At 45.3% G+C, this 13369-nt stretch overlaps 1 protein-coding gene across 3 annotated transcripts in view; it reads left to right on the top strand.

Moving 5' to 3' along the window:
• Positions 1-13369, top strand: part of DDR2 (discoidin domain receptor tyrosine kinase 2) — a 429134-nt gene that overhangs the window by 252112 nt on the left and 163653 nt on the right. For all 3 annotated transcript variants that reach the window (XM_063940268.1, XM_063940269.1, XM_063940270.1), the window contains one exon: positions 1114-1219. In XM_063940268.1, the coding sequence (XP_063796338.1) occupies positions 1114-1219 (106 nt within the window). The remainder of the gene's footprint in view (positions 1-1113; positions 1220-13369) is intronic.

The following is a 13369-nucleotide window of genomic DNA, read 5'->3' as shown; positions in this document are numbered from 1 at the left end:
TTGTCGTTCCTGGTTTGACGTCATAAACACACCCAGCGTTCGCCCAGACACTCCCCCGTTTCTCCGGCCACTCCTGCGTTTTTTCCGGAAACGGTAGCGTTTTTATCCACACGCCCCGAAAACGCCGTGTTTCCGCCCAGTAACACCCATTTCCTGTCAATCACACTACGATCGCCGGAGCGATGAAAAAGCCGTGAGTAAAAATACTATCTCCATTGTAAAATTACTTGGCGAAGTCGCAGTGCGAATATTGCGCATGCGTACTAAGCGGAATTTCACTGCGATGCGATGAAAAATACCGAGCGAACGACTCGGAATGAGGGCCATGGTTTTGCCCAACTGCTAACAAATTTGCTGTTGCGATCAACTCTGAATTACCCCATGAACCCGGGTTATGCGCGTTCATGTGCCAATAACCCGTGTTCATAGCTGGCGGTCTGAAAGGGGTATTAGTCTAGTTGCAGGAAATCTTGGAGTGCGTTGAAATTAATGATTTAATTTTCCTTCAGCTACACACTATTTAGTTTTCCATTTTTACACAGATACATATGTATCTCTGGCGAAACACAAACAATCATAACTATTATACAGAGTAGCAGGAAATATTTCCTGTTATGAGGGTTCCACACGGGATGATTTTTACCTATTTTCTAAGCGATTTGTCTAGATCGCTTAGAAATTAAGCACAGATCGCTCCGTGTGTATACCCCATAGCGATGCGTGGTCCTGCGCTTCAGATCTTTAGCACAAGCAGGCAAGATGTAGTTAGATCGCCTATCATGTGCATAAAGAACACTGGTTAGCACAAATTGCTCAGCACACTTTGCTGTGTGTATAGCGGTATATAGCGGTGTGTGCTGAGCGATCTGTGCTAACCTAGATCACTTAGCACACAGTCACAAGTTGCCCCATGTGTATGCCCCCTAAGTGTAAAATGGTAACGTTATGTAAATACAAAAATAAATATCTACTCTATACCTTATTTCCAGATGTGATGGTCCCCTTATAATAAACCACAACATATTTTTATGTCATTTGTGATCTTTTCTTCAAAATATTAAAGTTTTGTATCATTACATGTGATTCTGGGTTCCTATTAATCTCTTTCTTTAGATGGATTGGTATCTTACAATGCACCATCTGGACAACAATTCCTTCTGCCCGAGGGACAGTTTGTTAATTTAAATGATACCATTTATGATGGAGCAGTTGGCTACAGGTGAGTTTTTTTATGTTTTGGTAAATGAAATATATGCTGAAATATATGTTTTAATATCAGTAATATAATTTTATTGTAAATAGTACAAAATATATAGAAAAACAGAACTTAATTACACTGTGTGGGTGCCAGCTCCTAAACATAGTGCTAAATGACATGGTAGACATTGACTAAGCAGTGATGAAAGTGGAGAAGTTGCCCATGTCAACCAATCAGCTGCTCTGTATACTGTTATAGTATGCAAATTATAAATGTTACGTCAATGCTGATTGGTTGCCATGGGCAACTTCTTCACTGGATCACTTCTCCACTTTTATCACTGCTTAGTAAATGTCCCCCTAAATACTGTATATCATGGAAAGCCGCAAAGAGGACTGTATGGCAATAACATGACTGCAAAAACACGCAGCAAATAAGAGTCTACAGTATTAGAGATGAGTGGGTTCGGTTCTCAGAGAACCAAACTCTACCGAACTTCACGTCCCGAGTCCGGATCCTAGCCCGGCTCGGGTTTTCCCGCCTGACTCGGAAACCAGAACAAGGCAAAACATCATCATCCCGCTGTCGGATTTTTGTGGGGTTTGGATACCATATAAAGAGCCGTGCATCACTGCCATTTTCACTCCAGTCCTGGAGAGTGTAGGGAGAGGACGTGTCATCGTCCTCAGTGTCTGTGCAGGTTGGAAAGTGGGGTGGCGATTATAGTGCTGTCTTGTGCTGCTCAGTCCAATGTAGTGTCTTATGCTGCATCAGTCAGTCCAGTGACCAGTCACAGTGGTGGTGTCCTCTGCTGCCATATGTCCAGTGCTGCTGTATAAGTCCCTTACAGTGTTGCTGTGTTGTCCTGCATCAGACCAGTGGTAGTGTCCTGTGCTTTATATTATTTACTCCAAATAAAGGGGTTATTAATATTTAGTCCAAACATAATTTTACAGGGTTATCCCTTTGTGGTGTAGCGGTATGCTCTCCGGTGCCACATATTGTGTTATATAACTCGAGAAAAATAATGGAGAACAAAAATTGGAGGATAAAATAGGGAAAGATCAAGAACCACTTCCTCCTAGTGCTGAAGCTGCTGCCACTAGTCATGACATAAACGAAATGCCATCAACGACGTCTGCCAAGGCCCATGCCCAATGTCAGAATGTCAGTAGAGGGCAAGTCAAATCCAAAAAGCAAAAGTTCAGTAAAATTACCCCCAAAAAATAAATTTAAATGGTCTGAGGAGAAACGTAAACTTGCCAATATGCCATTTATGACATGGAGTGGCAAGGAACGGCTAAGGCCCATGCCTATATTCATGACTAGTTGTTCAGTTTCACATGATGATGGAAGCCCTCATATTCCCACTAGAAAAAATGAAAGTGTTAAGCTGGCAAAAGCACAGCAAAGAACTGTGCATTCTAAGATGGTATCACAAATCCCCAAGGAGAGTACAAGTGTGTCGGCGGTTGCGATGCCTAACCTTCCCAACACTGGACGGGAAGAGGTGGCTCCTTCCACCATTTGCATGCCCTCTACAAGTGCTGGAAGAAGAACCCACAGTCCAGTTTCTGATATTCAAATTGAAGATGTCACTGTTGAAGTACACCAGGATGAGGATATGGGTGTTGCTGATGCTGAGGAGGAAGTTAACGAGGAGTATTCTGATGGTGAAGTGATTGTTTAAATCAGGAACCAGAGGAGACACCTGTTGTCCGTGGAATGAATAAGCCCATTGTGATGCCTGGGCAAAATACCAAAAAAGCCACCTCTTCGTGTGGAATTATTTCTCCACAAATCCGGACAACAGGTGTCAAGCCGTGTGTTGCCTCTGTCAATCTGTAATAAGTAGGGGTAAGGATGTTAACCACCTAGGAATATCCTCCCTTATACGTCACCTGCTGTGCATTCATCAGAAGTCAGTGTCAAGTTGTGAAACTTTGGTTAAGAGCGTAAACAGTCCACTGACACCTAAATCCCTTCTTCCTCTTGTATCCAAGCTCCTGCAAGCCACACCACCAACTCCATCAACTTCCTCCTCAGTCAGGAAAGTCAGTAGATTGCTCCGGAAGATCCTTGAGTGGTACGCCTACTGCTGCTGTGGCTGCCACTGCTGTTGTTGCTGCTGGGAGTCGATCGTCATCCCAGAGGGGAAGTTGGAAGACCACTTATGCTACTTCAACTAAGCAATTGAGTGTCCAACAGTCCTTTGTAAGGAAGATGAAATATGACAGCAGTCATCCTGTTGCAAAGTGGATAACTGAGGCCTTGACAGCTATGTTGGTGTTAGACGTGCGTCCGGTATCCGCCATTAGTTCAGTGGGACTTAGAAAATTGTTTGAGGTAGTGTGTCCACGGTACCAAATCACATCTAGGTTCCACTTCTCTAGGCAGGCGATACAGAGAATGTACAGAGACGTCAGAAAAAGTGTCATCAGTGTCCTAAAAAATGCAGTTGTACCCACTTAACCACTTAACTGTCCACTTAACCACGAACATGTGGACAAGTGGAACAGGGCAGACTAAGGACAATATGACTGTGACAGCCCACTGGGTAGATGTATTGCCTCACGCAGCAATAACAGCAGCGGCACCAGTAGCAGCATCTTGCAAATGCCAACTCGTTCCTAGGCAGGCTACCCTATGTATCACCGCTTTCCGTAAGAGGCACAGCCCGGACAACCTCTTAAGGAAACTGAGGGACATCATCACACAATGGCTTACCCCAATTAGACTCTCCTGGGGATTTGTGATATCGGACAAACGCCACCAATATTGTGCGTGCATCACATCTGGGCAAAAATTCAGCACGTCCCATGTTGTTTGTGCCGCACACTTGTGTCACTTAGCTTAGTCATACAGCTACCTCATTGCACCTCTTTTTCTTCTTTGCATGATGTGCTGTTTGGGGCCTATTTTTTAAATCTACCATTCTGTCTGCCACTGCAGTACCACTCCTAGATGGTCCAGGTGTTTGTGCCGCACACTTGTGTCGCTTAGCTTAGTCATCCAGCCACCTCGATGCAACCTTTTGGCCTAAAACAATATTGTGAGGTGTTCAGAAAAGACAGGAAATTAGTGGAAATTAATGTTATTGAGGTTAATAATATGGTAGGATCAAAATTATTCCCCAAATTATGCGATTTTAGCTGTTTTTATGTTTTTTTCAAAAATCATCCAGATCCAAAACCAAAACACAAAAGGGTGGTTTTGGCAAAACCAATCTAGATCCAAAACACAAGCATGGAACCAGAACCAAAACACGAAAAGTTCCCGCCGCACATCTCTATAAAGTAATCATGAAATAATGTCCAAAACAGATATTATACATATTGTATTTAAATTAAAAAAATACATAAATACATATATTTAGAGTTGGGATAAGATTGTTATTTCCATGCTACGCATGCGTACTTTGTCCATATATAATGTTTTGTGAATTTTAGACTTATGCCTCCTTAAACATCGGGAGGGAGACTGCAGGCTGGCAGGATAAGGCTAAAATTTACTACATTTATTTCATGTATGTGCCATATAATTATACATGGAAAGATAACCAGATATGGCTCTTAAGCAGTGGCGTGCGGTGAGGTCAGAGGCTGGTGAGGCACTACAGCCATAATGTCCGCCGAATCCTGCCGATGACCCCTACCGCCGCCGAGCCAATGCCTGCTACCGCCTCTGAGCCGATGCCTGCCTGCCACCGCCAATGGCTTACAAACTCGCCCACCATCAACTGACCCAGCCCTCCGCCACTAATTTGCATCTCAATCCGATGCCGCCAATGCCCGCTGCCTGCCTGCTCATCATACTTGTGATATATTGTACATTTTTATAGAAAAAAATTAAAATTAGTGTTTGGGAAGGAAGTGGGAGGAGGACATGAATGCAATTTTGTTGTCCAGGGCTTCCATTAACTTAATGGAGAAGGGTCTGAATGGGTTAAAAAATGTAAAAAAAAATGCGTGAGGTCCCCCTTCCTAAGTATAACCAGCCTCGGCTCTTTGAGCCGGTCCTGGTTGTTTAAATACTGGGAAAAAATTGAACATGGGTTCCCCGTATTTAGACAACCAGCACCGGGCTCTTAGACCGGTCCTAGTTCCAAAAATACGGGGGACAAAAGATGTAGGGGTCCCCCGTATTTTTCAAACCAGCACCGGGCTCCACTAGCCAGGGACATAATGCCACAGCCGGGGGTTCCCTGGAGGAGTGGGGACCCCTTAAATCAAGAGGTCCCCCCCCTCCAGGCACCCAAGGGCCAGGGGTGAAGCCCGAGGCTGTCCCCAGCACCCCTGGGCAGTGGGTACCGGGCTGATAGCCATAAGTGTGTATAAAAAAGAATATTGTTTTTTTGTTGTGGAACTACAAGGCCCAGCAAGCCTCACCCACTTGCTGGTGCTTGGAGAACCTCAAGTACCAGCATGCGGGAAAATAACGGGCCCGCTGGTACCTGTAGTTCTACAACAACAAAAATACCCAAATAAAAACACAACACACACACCGTGAAAGTAAAAATTTATTAAAACACACTTACACACTCACACATACTTACCTACATCCCACTCCATGTAGAATCCAATAGGTGGTTCCTGTAAAAATGAGAGAGAGATTACTTACCTACATCCCACGCCGGTCACGTCCACTTGTCCAGTAGAATCCAATAGGGCGGTACCTGTAAAAATGAAAATTATACTTACAAACAAAGTAATCCACAGGAGGAGAGAGAGAAATTAATGAATATTATACACTCGCTGACGCGGGAGGACTTTAGCATAGACAGGGGAGAGTGCTGCTGCTAGCTGGGATGATGGAGCAGGCTCCCCTAATAGTTGTGAGCCTAGTAGCTGTACCCCTAGTAGCTTTGCCCCCTGTAGCAGTGCCCCCAGTAGCAGTGCCATGAGTAGTTGTGACCCCTGTAGTTGTGCCCCCAGTCGCTGTGCCCTTTGTAGCTGTGCCCCCTGTAGCTTTGCCCCTTGTGGCTGTGCCCCCAGTAGTTGTGACTCCTGTAGCTGTGCCCGTTGTAGCTGTGCCCCTTGTAGCAGTGCCCTGAGTAGTTGTGCCCCCAGTCGCTGTGACCCCTGTAGCTGTGCCCCCAATCGCTGTGCCCCCAGTCGCTGTGCCCCTTGTAGCTTTGCACCCAATAGCTGTGCCCCGAGTAGTTGTGCCCCCAGTCGCTGTGCCCCCAGTCGCTTTGCCCCAGTAGCTGTGACCCAAGTCGCTGTGCACCCTGTAGCTGTGCCCCCAGTTGCTGTGCCCCTTGTAGTTGTGACCCACAGTTGCTGTGCCCCTTGTAGTTGTGCCCCCCAGTTGCTGTGCCCCTTGTAGTTGTGCCCCTTTTGCAGTGCCTCTGTTGCTGTGCCCCTTGTAGTTGTGCCCCTGTTGCTGTGCCCCTTATAGTTGTGCCCCTTTTGCTATGCCCCTTTTGCTATGCCCCTTATAGTTGTGCCCCTTATAGTTGTGCCCCTTGTAGTTGTGCCCCTGTTGCTGTGCCCCTTATAGTTGTGCCCCTGTTGCTTTGCCCCTTGTAGTTGTGCCCCTTATAGTTGTGCCCCTGTTGCTGTGCCCCTTATAGTTGTGCCCCTTTTGCTGTGCCCCTTATAGTTCTGCCCCTTATAGTTGTGCCCCTTTTGCTCTGCCCCTTATAGTTGTGCCCCTGTTGCTGCCCCTTGTTGTTGTGCCCCCCAGTTGCTGAACCCCTGTTGCTCTGCCCCCAACACACACATAAAAAAAAAACCACACACATATTTACCGGTCCAGCAGCGCAGCTCCATTAGCGCTGTCCTCCGTCTCCATCCGCCGGCTCGTCTCTGCTGTACTATGGGAGAGACGTCTTGACTCATGACGTCTCTCCCATAGTAGCGCCGCTCAGCGGCGCTGGCTGCAGCGGGCGCCCACGGCGCCCACTGCAGCCGGGAAGGGGGCTCGCTAGTGATTGGACAGCGGATCCAGCACTGGATCCGCAGGGCCAATCACATCTGGGGCACTGACAGGGGCGTGCATTCATCGGGGCTGAATGCACGCCCCTGTCATTGCGGCACCAGTATAGGTGCCGCTTCCCCATTCATTTTCAATGGGCTTTCACAGCCCATTGCTGCGCCCCGCCCCCTGCCCGCCCCCAGCTACCCGGACTTTTAGTGTTAGCAGCGGGAGGCACCTCTCCCGCTGCCTCCCACCCTCACAAGCAGCCACAGGGGGGGGGGGGGGGATTATTAAAATAATGAAAAAAGATATTTATAACAGACTGTGTTATAAATATCTTCTTTTTATTATTTTAATCATTATGACAGGGGAGGCACTGCCTCCCCTGACTGCACGTCCCTGCTCTTAAGTGGTGTAGTTTTTGTAGATACTGTATGGCTAATGCAAACATAAGAGATAATGTACTATCTAGCTGCGAGTGATTGGCTGTTTGCATATTTACCTATCCGGCATTTAATTCATTAGCATTACGGCTATATTAAATTAAGTCGTGCCTATCTATTTGCATTACTTATTTGTCATTTCCATTTGTACTTCTGTAGGAAAGAAGAATCACATTGGATTTTTAGAAGTGTAAATAAAATATGTGAGGGTTTTTCTTTTTAATAACTTTTTGGGGAGATTCAATTAAGCACAAGGTTCTGTTGGAACCTCACAAAATTTGCGCCTGTGCACATTGTGGATATTTACAGGAGGGAAGACTATAGTTAGGCGTATGTATACAAACATGTTCGCATGACACAAAGGCTACTGTTTTTAAATTAATCAGATATGGCTTAACATACACATATGTACAGTCAGTGTAATGCATTTTTTTGTTTAGTTTTTTAATAGGTCTTTCCTAAGTAGGCTCAGTTCTCAGATGTGTCCAACTTTAAATGAGGCTCTCAATAATTAATTCATAACTCATATGAACATACTGTGTGAGATTCTGAATGCATCAAGAACCCTATAGTTTAGTGACCTGTACAAAAAAACTGAATGCCCTGGTCCCATGTGAGACTGAGATCTGCCAAGATGCTACTATCGGATTCCCAGGCTCATTAGGGATGATTCCATTGTAATCGCCACACTCGTGCATGCCCGCCAGCAGCTATTCAGTTGTTTCTACTGATGGGCGCACTCACTTAATTTATGCTTGCAGCATCCTGGGGTAGTGGGCAGAAATATGTAAAAGTATTCCGTTTGGGCACCTAAAACAGCCCTTTTTGCATCATGCCTGGTACTTTAGTCGGGTTGTGCCATTTTGCGCAGTGAAACCTGGTACTTCATGGCATGATCAGTGTGCAAAACTAATACAGGTGATATGCAGCTAGGACACACTCCTCCTAACTATAAATCTGCCCCAACATGTTGTACTACAGATTTACTGGGTGGGGGTGGTTTCCATATTGCACTCATATACACATTGCACACATATACATACTGTAGCATACCATACACACATACATATTGCACGCACACATATACATAGCACATCACACATACACATTGCACACGCAGCATGCTAGACATGGGTGTGGTTCATCAAATCGACAGTATCTAGGTCGACAATGTTTAGGTCGACCACTATAGGTCGACAGTCACTAGGTCGACATGGATGGAAGGTCGACAGGGTTTCTAGGTCGACATGTGCTAGGTCGACAGGTCTAAAGGTCGACATGAGGATTTATTTATTTTGGTGTCGTTTTCTTCGTAGAGTGACCAGGATCCCAAATTAGTGCACCGCGTCCCCTCGCATGGCTCGCTTCGCTCGCCATGCTTCGGGCATGGTGCCTTCGCTACGCTCGGCACACTTTACCGTTCCAATCGTAGTCCACGTGGATCGTTAAGTATGAAAAAATTCAAAAAAAGAAAAAAAAATGTGAAAAACTCATGTCGACCTTTAGACCTGTCGACCTAGCACATGTCGACCTAGAAACCCTGTCGACCTTCCATCCATGTCGACCTATAGTTGTCAACCTAAACATTGTCGACCTAGATACTGTCGATCTTCAGACCGGATCCCGCTAGACATACATAGTACACCACACAAACATTAATATTTCACACACAGCACACCACACACATACAATGCCACACACACATATATATATATATATATATATATATATAGCATATCACACACAGCACACCACACACACATTGCACACACACATAATAGTACACCACGTAAACATAAATATTGCACACACAGCACACCACACACATACAATGCCACACATATATATATATATATATATATAGCATATCACACACATCACACACAGCACACCACACACACACACATAATAGTACACCACGTAAACATAAATATTGCACACACAGCACACCACACAGAGTACACCACACACAGGGCGGGATGTACTAAAGGGAAAATGCGATAAAACTCCCGTTTTCTGAGGTTTTATCACATTTTCTTATGTACTAACAACCGACCACCGCGTTTTTGCCCATGAGGGTATCCCCTATGGGCTTCTTAACGCCGGCCGCCACAGACGCTGACCCTACTCCACCCTGGCATACCATCCTCCAGGAAACCTGGACCCGGAAGAAAAACTCCTCCTCTCCCTTGCAACACAGCCGGAGGTCCTTCCGGCTGTAGGGAAGAGGAGGAGGCGCCCAGGACAGCCTGTTGCCTGCTTCCCGGCAGGCGAGCAGGTGGAGACCCCAGGAAGGTGACGGAGACCTCCCGCACAGCACCTCACAGGTATTGCGGGAGGTCGCTAATGATAAACAAGTAATTAATTTTTCAGTAAAATAATTACTTTTAATAATTTTTGGGTTCATAAACTAATGCAAAAAGTTGATTTGGGGGTAATTTGAATCCATTGATTTGGGGGTAATTTGAGTCCAATTTTTAAACCCCAAAAAATAACATGTAATTATTAGCCAAATTAAATTAATTGAAAACTTCCAAATGTCTAACTAGTTATTAGGCAGGGATATCCAAGGGGTCCATAATCAAGTCCCATCACTTTTACCTTAGAATAACAATTTTCCCTACCTTTTCACCTGCTCAGGTGGGTGTGAACAAAAACGTATGAATTTACTCTGAAAAAAAAAAAGTGTATTTGTATTTGAATTGCAAATGTAATTAGCAATGTGAATTTACTGTGAATTCACCTTATTGGATCCTCTGTGAGCTGCCAGATTAGGGGTCCTGCTGTGCTGACCGATCAGTAGTGATTAGCAGCACGGCAGACACTGACGGAGAGTGCAAGGAGGTCCCTCTGTGATTGGTGGCTGCTAAAATATTCTCTTCCGGCAGACGTCAACTCTGCTTTTCTGATTGGTCTGACTTGTTTGTGACCAGGTCAGATAACACACAGCCTGGTGTGGTTGCAAACAATGCAACCACGCCAGGCAAGTGGTTAAGGATAACAAGACGTTGAATAATATACTATGAGATGAGCTGGTAAAGAAATTATTTACTACTGTTATTATTATTATTAACCTTTATTTATATGTGACACCACAAGGGGTTCCCAGCGCCTTACAAAGTACATTAAAAAAAAGTGACTTACAGTACAGAACATTGCAGGCAGAGCCGGCCCTAGGCATAGGCAAACTGCTGAATAAAATGATATGCGGCATGCCTATATTCTGAGTGTGACTGCGGCTGTATCTGCATACGAAATGCTACGTTACAGTGTATTTCTGGAAATCAGATACAGATACAGCCGCACACCGAATATAGGCATGCCGCATATTTTAATCAGCAAGAGCTGCTTGTGTATCCTAGCCACACAGTAATGCAAATAAGAGGCATTTTCATAAAAAAAGGAGCCCGCCGTTAGCAGAGCTGCCAGCTGACTCACGCCAGGTATCTCCTACTGCATGATGTATTGAGGCAAGATGTATGAGAACACAAATGTATTCAATCAGAGGCGGAGGTCACAGTGTCCATGTGAGTGCTGTGTACAGGTGGGTTGGTTGTGCAGTAGTGTTTGGCATATGTGTAAGGGGCATTCTGTTTGTTATGTGTATAAATGCACTAATGATGTGCAGCATATGTGTAAGGGGCACTATGTGTATCATTATGTGTATAAAGGCATTAATAAAGGTTGGTATACTGTAAAATGTAATTATGTTTATAAGGACATTAATAATGTGTGTCATATGTGTAAGCGGCATTACTGTGTGGTATTATGTATATAAATGCTAATGTGTGGCATTATGTGTATACGGTGCTCTATATATATATATATATATATATATATATATACACTGCTAAAAAAAATAAAGGGAACACTAAAATAGCACATCCTAGATCTAAAATGAATGAAATATTCTTATTAAATACTTTGTTCTTTACATAGTTGAATGTGCTAACAACAAAATCACACAAAAATTATCAATGGAAATCAAATGTATTAACCCATGGAGGTCTGGATTTGGAGTCACACTCAAAATTAAAGTGGAAAAACACACTACAGGCTGATCCAACTTTGATGTAATGTCCATAAAACAAGTCAAAATGAGGCTCAGTAGTGTGTGTGGCCTCCACGTGCCTGTATGACCGCCCTACAATGCCTGGGCATGCTCCTGATGAGGTGGCGGATGGTCTCCTGAGGGATCTCCTCCCAGACCTGGACTAAAGCATCCGCCAACTCCTGGATAGTCGGTGGTGCAACGTGGTGTTGGTGGATGGAGCGAGACATGATGTCCCAGATGTGCTCAATTGGGTTCAGGTCTGGGGAACGGGCGGGCCAGTCCATAGCATCAATGCCTTCGTCTTGCAGGAACTGCTGACACACTCCAGCCACATGAGGTCCAGCATTGTCTTGCATTAGGAGGAACCCAGGGCCAACCGCACCAGCATATGGTCTCACAAGGGGTCTGAGGATCTCATCTCGGTACCTAATGGCAGTCAGGCTACCTCTGGCGAGCACATGGAGGGCTGTGTGGCCCCCCCAAAGAAATGCCACCCCACACCATTACTGACCCACTGCCAAACCAGTCATGCTGGAGGATGTTGCAGGCAGCAGAACGTTCTCCTTGGCGTCTCCAGACTCTGTCACGTCTGTCACATGTGCTCAGTGAGAACCTGCTTTCATCTGGGAAGAGCACAGGGTGCCAGTTGCGAATTTGCCAATCTTGGTGTTCTCTGGCAAATGCCATACGTCCTGCACGGTGTTGGGCTGTAAGCACAACCCCCACCTGTGGACGTCGGGCCCTCATACCACCCTCATGGAGTCTGTTTCTGATTGTTTGAGTTGACACATGCACATTTGTGGCTTGCTGGAGGTCATTTTTCAGGGCTCTGGCAGTGCTCCTCCTGTTCCTCCTTGCACAAAGGCGGAGGTAGCAGTCCTGCTGCTGGGTTGTTGCCCTCCTACGGCCTCCTCCACGTTTCCTGATGTACTGGCCTGTCTCCTGGTAGCGCCTCCATGCTCTGGACACTACGCTGACAGACACAGCAAACCTTCTTGCCACAGCTCGCATTGATGTGCCATCCTGGATGAGCTGCACTACCTGAGCCACTTGTATGGGTTGTAGACTCCGTCTCATGCTACCACTAGAGTGAAAGCACCGCCAGCTTTCAAAAGTGACAAAAACATCAGCCAGAAAGCATAGGCGCTGAGAAGTGGTCTGTGGTCACCACCTGCAGAACAACTCCTTTATTGGGGTTGTCTTGCTAATTGCCTATAATTTCCACCTGTTGTCTATTCCATTTGCACAACAGCATGTGAAATTGATTGACAATCCGTGTTGCTTCCTAAGTGGACAGATTGATTTCACAGAAGTGTGATTGACTTGGAGTTACATTGTGTTGTTTAAGTGTTCCCTTTATTTTTTTGAGCAGTGTATATAAAGAGCACTACTGTGTGGTCTAATGTGAATAAAGAGCAACATGGTATGGTATAATTTGAATTGTAGCAATTCAGTGTGATGTATGTGAACAAGAGGCACTACTGTAAGGAGTAACGTATATAAGGTAAAGTGGTACTACTGTGTGATGTAACGTGAATTAGGGACACTATCGCATGATAAGATGTGAATAAAGTTTCACTGCTGCATGGCGTAATTTCAATTGGCGGTACTATTGTGTGGCCATGGCCCTTCCCAACAAGAACATGCCCCTTTTTGGGCTGTGCGCCGAATGTGCGCACTGTTCCTATTTAAAATATAGGAGGTAGGCGCACCAAAATGAGGACTGTTATGGGTGAGGGGTGATGGTGCTGG

This window comes from Pseudophryne corroboree, chromosome 9 (assembly GCF_028390025.1).
Source record: "Pseudophryne corroboree isolate aPseCor3 chromosome 9, aPseCor3.hap2, whole genome shotgun sequence".
Classification (NCBI taxonomy): domain Eukaryota; kingdom Metazoa; phylum Chordata; class Amphibia; order Anura; family Myobatrachidae; genus Pseudophryne; species Pseudophryne corroboree.
The sequence above is the reverse complement of the archived record's forward strand: the minus strand, read 5'-3'. Positions and strand labels throughout refer to the sequence as shown.